This window comes from Chrysemys picta, chromosome 2 (assembly GCF_011386835.1).
Source record: "Chrysemys picta bellii isolate R12L10 chromosome 2, ASM1138683v2, whole genome shotgun sequence".
In the NCBI taxonomy this organism is placed as follows: Eukaryota; Metazoa; Chordata; order Testudines; family Emydidae; genus Chrysemys; species Chrysemys picta.
The window spans coordinates 14,253,902-14,261,808 of record NC_088792.1 but is presented as its reverse complement, the minus strand read 5'-3'; the positions used below and the strand labels follow the sequence as shown (position 1 = coordinate 14,261,808).

General features: G+C 45.7%; 1 protein-coding gene across 1 annotated transcript in view; it reads left to right on the top strand.

Annotated features, from left to right (window-relative positions):
- Positions 1 to 2,038: 2,038 nt before the first annotated feature.
- The window catches only part of PLCD1 (phospholipase C delta 1), a 98,666-nt gene continuing 92,797 nt past the window's right edge, over positions 2,039 to 7,907 (top strand). The window contains exon 1 of the mRNA XM_005297128.5: positions 2,039 to 2,414. Within this exon, the coding sequence (XP_005297185.2) occupies positions 2,381 to 2,414 (34 nt within the window). The 5' untranslated portion in view covers positions 2,039 to 2,380. The remainder of the gene's footprint in view (positions 2,415 to 7,907) is intronic.

Sequence of the window (7,907 nt, the reverse complement as noted above, 5' to 3'; positions counted from 1 at the left end):
TCTTGAGAGGGCCAGGAGCATGTGGGCTGGATCTGAGGGAACCCAACCCCAAACATAATAATTCTCTGCACTGCTGTGGTGCGACTATTTTTGGAATACTGTTTTAGGTTCTGGGCACTAATTTACCAGAGAGATAGTGGTAACTGGAGAGAAACAGAGAACAGCGAAATGACAACAACATTTAAGTTTTGTGTGACCACTTTGAAATAACTCTGCTCCTCTTCACTTATCCCTGCTTGTCAAGATTGTGTTGCCCCCATCGCTTCCGCTCCACTAATGTTCCCAAGCTTCTTTGCCCATTTGTTAGTTTCTTGTGCAATCACTTCTGTGCTTTCTTCCACACGGCCCACAATATGTGTGATAGAACTTCCCCGAGCACATCTGTAAAGCCCCTACCCTGTCTATATCAAGACCAATGTCTGCCATGTTCCCTATGATGAAACTAGCTGACTTGTATATAAATTGCCTATTCCCTTTCCCCAGCCGATGTCTCCATATTTGTTCTGAAACGGTGGGGTCCCCAGACCAGAGACAGTCCTTCTTGAGTGTTTGGAAAATGTCTGGCAAATGGTGGGCGTATGGATGATAATAAATAATAATAATAGTAACAACAGCAAGGAGATGGGGGGACTGGTTTGTAGAAAGGCAGTGAAGGAGCTAAATGTCTACAGCTTGGTTAAGATTTAGATTATAAATTCTTTGCGGTAGGACTTTCTTTGTGTTCTGTGTCTGTGCAGGACCTAGCACAATGGGCTCCAAGGTGCTACTACAGTATGAAGACAAATAAGAATGATTCAGAGAGCTGGTTGAAAATGTTTCATCTAAAAGGGTTGTTTTTTTTTGACAAAAAACGACTTTTTGACCAATTTGCTTTAAATTTTTCATTTTCTTGCCAAAAAAAAAAAAAAAAAAAAAAGGTAAATGGAAATGAGAGTACTCATTTCTCTTTTTGTGTTGTTTTATTTTTTGGCTGGGCTTTGCCCCTTTTTTACTTTCATCCTCTTTTCAAGTAGAAAATAGCAAAAATGGGAGGCGAGGGACTAGGGGTATGTCTACACTACCCGCCAGATTGGCGGGCAGCGATCGATCCAGCGGGGATCGATTTATTGTGTCTAGTCTAGACATGATAAATCAACCCCCGAGCCCTCTCCCATCGACTCCTGTATTCCAGCGCCGCGAGAGGCGCAAGCAGAGTTGACAGGGGAGCGGCAGCAGTCGACTCACTGCGGTGAAGACACCGCGGTAAGTCGATCTAAGTAGGTCGACTTCAGCTACGTAGCTGAAGTTTCGTAACTTAGATCGATTCCCCCATGTGGTGTAGACCAGGGCTAAGTGAGTTAATATCACTTGTTTTCAACATCTGTGTCCCAGATCTTCAGCTGCGGCAAACTGGCAAAGTTCCATTGACGGCTATAAATCTATGCTGATTTATACTAGCTGAGGCTTTGCACTGTATCTCTTCTAGTTTTGTATCCAAATGCCCCTGATTAAAAAACAATTTGTTTTTTAGCGGAGGTTTCTCCCCAAACTGGAGCACTCTACTCCCACCATGCAAGCAGTGCCTTTCTGTTGTAGACGAAAATGTAACTCAAGAACAGGGAAAGATGTCTGTAGAAAATCAATTAAACAGAGTAAAATTTTGGGGCAGGGCAGAGTCCTTCTACATTCCATTTCTGTGTCTAGAATTTATAGCCTGTAAAGTCTCCCGTCTCTAAGTTCCTGTGTCTATTCTGAGTGTGCTTGTGGTTTGCAGATTCTATTTCTGCTCTTGGCAATTTGTTCCACACACGTTTACTCCCTCTGCAGAATGTAATTTCTCCTGACAAGCCCTTTAGTCTTACTGCCCAGGCCTTGACTTCTGTAAGTGTCTTTCTCTGGATTGGGGGCCTCGTACCCTCTGGGATAGTTTTGTGGCATCCACTTTCTTCTGTGAACCGCAAATGTCTCTGAAAAAGAGCAAGCAGTGAATGAAAGGGTGTTTCTGCCAATCTCAGCCACAGCAGAAACAGAGCTGGGATGAACCAATGGGCGGAGGCCTAGATTTCAACTGCAGGCAGGGACATGAGAGCTGGGAGGGGTTTGTGCTGTGTGCAGAGCAGGCACTTGGGCTCTTGGCATCTCATAATCATTCTCTGTGTTGTGGCTGTAGCAGCTCTGTGCTGCAACAGGGAAATAAATGAGTCACCCGTGCAGAGGAATACGTCCACGCAAAGTGAGGGTCCAGTGATACCAACCAGCTTGGCTAACGGACTTGTCACGAGGACAGAAAACAGAGTGAGCCTGGCACATCAGGCTCCCACACCAAGTCAGATTCCAACATCTGGGCACATCAGTTCCAGGAGCTCTTTGCTGCTTCTTCACATCTGCACTTTTCCCCACAATGGAATACAATGGCAGTTTCTTTCCTTGCAACAGTAAGTCAATAGTGGGGACTATACAGGAGAGTCTTATCTTACACTGGGGTTACGTTCCGCTGTCAGCGCTTAAAGCGAAAATCGCGTATAGTCAAAATTGCATTGAGTGTAATGGCGGGCGGAATCGCCCGCACTACAGGTACAGTATTTAAATTGTTATTTTTCTCTTTTTTTGTTTTTGCCGACTGCGCAAAGCTGAATTCGCGCATGTTAAATGCGTGTAAGATGAGACTCGCCTGTAAATATCTATGCATTTTCAGGGCTTCTTCTAACTCCTCCAGAAGGGGGTGTGTGTATATGTGTAAAACTTTATACAGAACCATTGCAGTGAGTAATGTTACAGTGATGTGTCACTGGTCAAACCTTACACCAAGGAAACAACTGATATTTCTTTTTCATTGGGGTTATCTGTGTTTGTCGGAAGGTGTTTCAAGGATGTGGAGCTATGATAATATGAATGGAAGATTCCAAAAAGTTACGCTTCAACTATCCTTTTGAAACACACTAAAATTTCTTCATGATGAGACTGAGGCTTTGTCTACCCTGCACTTTCGTCCGTAAAACTTTTGTCGTTCAGGGGTGTGAACTCCCACCCCAATGTCAAAAGTTTTACTGAAGAAAAGCACTGGTGTGGACAGTGCTGCTCTCGTTGGGGGTGGATTTATTTTGTTGGCGGGAGACCTCTCTCCTGCCGACAAAGAGCGGCTACACTGCGCACCTTTTAGCGGCATGGCCGGAGCGGCACAGCTATGTCGCTAAAAGATGTGTAGTGTAGACAGCCTGACACAATGGGACAGGACAGAGCCTCAGCTGGTGTAAACTATCCTAGCCCCTTTGAAATCACTGGAGCTCTGACCGTTCACACCACCTGAGGAGCTGCTTCCCAGACACGATAAAAGCGACTTTAAAAATGTATCTAAAATGAAGAAATCTCCTCCTCCTTTCCAGCGAGGGAGACTTGTGTGGTCTGAATCCATGTATTTACAGCAACTAGGATGCTTGATAACAGGAAGAGGAGTTAATCAGATCTCCCTTATTCCCTTCTCCAACTTTACTATGTTATTATGTTACCACTTCATGTTATTTTATTCTCTTTAATGAACAGAAACAGATAAGCACCATACATACCTATGGCTTATGTACTGTAATGGGATATTATGATCTAGTAGTAATTGAAAGAGTGTGTTCAAGTGCCTATTCTTTTTCAAAGGCATCTGTGTAGGTGATCTCTTGTTATAGAGGCAATTTAAACTGAAATATATAGATAGATCAGGGATAGGCAACCTATGGCATGCGTGCTGAAGGCAGCACGTGAGCTGATTTTCAGTGGCACACTCACTACCCAAGTCCTGGCCACTGGTCCGGGGGCTCTGCATTTTAATTTAATTTTAAATGAAGCTTCTTAAACATTTTAAAAACCTTATTTACTTTACATACAACAATAGTTTAGTTATATATTATAGACTTATAGAAAGAGACCTTCTAAAAACGTTAAAATGTATGACTGGCATGCAAAACCTTAAATTAGGGTGAATAAATGAAGACTCGGCATACCACTTCTGAAAGGTTGCCGACCCCTGAGATAGATAAATGAATAAGTGCCATGCATATCTGTGGCATTACATATAATCAGCCGTTTTCAACGAGAGAAGTGGAGGTAGATCCCACATGCTCAGGATATCTTTCCTCCGGGTTTGTCAGATGTTAGAAATCCATCAGTGGGGTGAAATCGGGATTAATGTTACTCATTGCAGGGGAATTATTCATTATACAGCTCATCAGGGAAAAGAAAGGCGAGGAAGGCATCTGGAACTATTAGGAATCATTCCCATTCTGATTTCTAGGTCATTTTTAAGTGGATACTAACTATTCAGTCTTGGGAACTGGCTAGTTGTTAGACAGGATTTCAGTGGCTGTTTGTATTCTTCGCTGCCTGTCTGAAGCAAAAAAGAAGTAAATATTGCATAATCTTAGAACTTTTTTTAAAATGGCAATTTTTAAGATTAGAGCCCTTTCATGCACACACACAAGCACAGCATTACCTTCCCATGCCAAACTGCTCAGGTGAGCAGAGTTACTCACATGCTTACCTGTGTGCAGGATCAGGGGAAATATTGACCCGTCATGTATGTCAAAGTGTCTAAACCGCACAAACTCTCTGGTGATAGGTGCATTGTAAAACGGGTGGGCAGCGTGGCAGATAGATGTTGAGGCTCCTACTGTTTCTAAATCTGGTCAAGTGGAGATATAATAATTAATGTATATTACAAAATTCAAATAATTAACAAAGAAAAGAACATTAGAAGAAACAACAAGCACAAAATAATTCTGAGCTTAATGAATCCAGTGGTTCTTAAAAGATTATCTGGGTATATTTTACTTAATCAGTTCCCTACTTGCGGCATACAATAGTTTAGTCTCCTATGGGCTGTAATACGTCGGTCTAATGTTAGTACTAAAGGATAGCTAGCAGGTGCTGGGTGGTGTTGGTGGCCTGTTATAGACAGGAAGTCAGATTGGATGATGTGGTGGGGGGGGGGTCTCTTCTGGTCTTTAAAGACATTCAAGGGATCGTCCAGACTAAAAAGCCATAAAAGTCCAATACATATATTACAAGCTAGTGAGTGTGCTCAGTGAATTTGTAGGCTGGTTTGTTGAGGAGAGCTGGGCGGAGAGCTGGACTGGTCAAGTTTTGCCAGTTACACCGGTACAGCTCCAATCAATTAACTTTTCTGTGCCTCATGTCTGGATTTGTTTGGTTCAACTGTAGGCGCCTCAAGGCTGAGATCTTATCTTATTACTTGTTCTGTGAAATGCCATCTCCATTTGTCGGGCAAGAAATCTGGCGGATTCCGCAGTCCATTCATTGTTTCTCTTCTGACTCTACCTGGCGTTTCTATCACAGTTCATCAATTAAAACATGGTCTACAGTCACTGTGTGCGAAGGGCCACAGCCACATTAAAGGAAGGCGACTGCATTCTGCTGCAGCAAAAATACTGGAGTGGGAGTCAATAGTAAAGGGGTTAGAAGTATTCATAAAATCCTTATTGAATGGCTCATTTTCTTGTTTCCCATGTCCCCAGCACGGCCCTGAGGATTGTCCCCTTCCCCTCCCTGAATTAATCCCTTGAAGCCACATGTCATAGTCCCCTATCTTTTCTACCTAGGGGCACTGGACCAGCTCTGTTTGGAATCTAACACTGTTAGGCAGAGAGGGGTTCCTGTTGACTAGTCTGCAGCCATCCCTTAACCTCCCCAAAGGTTTGGCATTGTGCTGATTTTTGTAGCACAATTAGTTCCGGGTAGGGAAAGGCTGGGACCAGGACTCTCTGTTAAACTGGAGAGGATTCCTAACCCACACATAACTAACCTCAGGGGTTGTTCTGACTAGTAGTGAATAGTGATGGGAGCACCCAAAGCCCCCAGTTGGGATTGGGACCCTGTTGTGCTGGGTGCTGAAATGCACATGGACCCTAGGGTGAAGACCAGGCCCAAGCACAGACAAAAATAATACATGGAGCAACAGTTCAGGCATGCCAGGGTCTGAAGGCAAAACTGTAGGGTGGATTCGTGGGGGGGGATGGGCCTTCATGAGGAATTTGAAGAGGAAGAAGGAGCACACTTGGTAGGTCGAGAGGCTGCTCCGTGCAAAGGGGCAGGGATAAAGCTGAGAGTGGGAGAAGGCAATGACGGGAGGTGAAAAGTTGGAAGGTGTGCAAGGAATGGGGGAGAGGGGGAAGGGAGAGCAGAGATAGAGCTGAGATCGTGCGGGGCAATGAAGGCCAGGATGAGGATCTTCAATTGCTGACCTTGAAGGCACAGCACTGGCAGGCAGGGCCGGCCTTATGGGTGGGCAGTGTTGAAGACTGCCCCGGGTGCTGTGGTCGGGGCGAGGGGTGCCTTGGAGGCAAGGAGCAGGGCACGGCTGGGGTGTGAGGCTGCGGAAGGGAGCTTGGGGCAATGTGGGGGAGAGGCAGCAGGGCCTGGGGGCGATGGGGGGTGGGGAGGCCTGGGGAGGCAACACGGGCCAGGGGTACCAAAATACACATTCTCCCAGGACGACATTTTCCCTAAGGCCAGCCCAGCTGGCAGGCATCATTGCAAACGATGTGGGGAGCAAAGAATAATTCCCCCAACACAGCGATGACAGAGCTGTAACCAAGTGTGGTTGCAGGAAAGCCACAGAGAAGTGAAAGTTTGAAAGTGGCAGTATGGCCACCAGGGCCGGCTTTAGGAAGTGCGGGGCCCGATTCAAACAGTTTCGACAGGGCCCCGACAGGGATGACTAAAAAAACAAACACGTAAAAAAAAAACACGTGGGGTTTGTACTCACCGGGCGGCGCTCCTAGTCTTTGGCAGTGGGTCCTTCACACGCTCTGGGTCTTCGGCGGCACTGAAGGACCTGCCGCCAAAGTGCCACCAAAGACCCGGAGTGCCGCCAGGTGAGTAAAAATTAAAAAGGTGCCTCTAGCCAGGGAAGGGATTCTCTACCACTTGCCCCCCACTCTGGGCGGCCCTGCCACTGGGCGCGGGGCCCTCTTAGGCGCGGGGCCCGATTCGGGGGAATTGGTGGAATTGGCCTAAAGCCGGCCCTTGCTGGCCACGGATTCAGAGAGATCCCTGAAACGGCCTGGCAGGTGTTTAAAGTGAACATCCGAGGCTAAACAGGTAAACTTCAAAGCCCTCACAAGACAAAACGGATCAGCACTAACACCAGTAAAAGGCTCCCTCAAGCACATTTGCTGTTGTGAAGGGAGGAGCAGGCAAAGGGGAGGAGTGGAACAGGCAGAGAAAGTCTAAGTGTAAGCAAACCTGCAATGGAAGAATGAGGCTAGAACCCACATTGCCTGCTTCGTGAATTAGCTTATTCCTAGAGTCACCACAAGGTGGAACTTGTTACATATTCTGTGTACTAGACTCTAGAGCAGGGGTCGGCAACCTTTCAGAAGTGGTGTGCCGAGTCTTCATTTATTCACTCTAATTTAAGGTTTTGTGTGCCAGTCATACATTTTAACGTTTTTAGAAGGTCTCTTTCTATAAGTCTATAATATAGAACTCAACTATTGTTGTATGTAAAGTAAATAAGGTTTTTAAAATGTTTATGAAGCTTCATTTAAAATTAAATTAAAATGCAGAGCCCCCCCCAGACCGGTGGCCAGGACCCAGGCAGTGTGAGTGCCGCTGAAAATCAGCTTGCGTGCCGCCTTCGGCACATGTGCCATAGGTTGCCTACCCCTGCTCTAGAGGATGCAAAACTAAAAGCAAACAACTGTGAAGCAGCAGAATCATAGGCCTGGAAGTCACTACTTTCCTTGGAAGCATGGGCGACACTGGACAAGCCAAGGGCATTGTTGATGAGGAATTTCTTTGTTCTTCTGCCGCGGGTTCTTTTAAACTTATGGAGATGTATATGTAACATAAGTGTTTAGCTAGAAGATGGTGGGTAGGGCCAAGGAGAGCAATTCTGCACCTTTCACCATCAGTAAATTCAC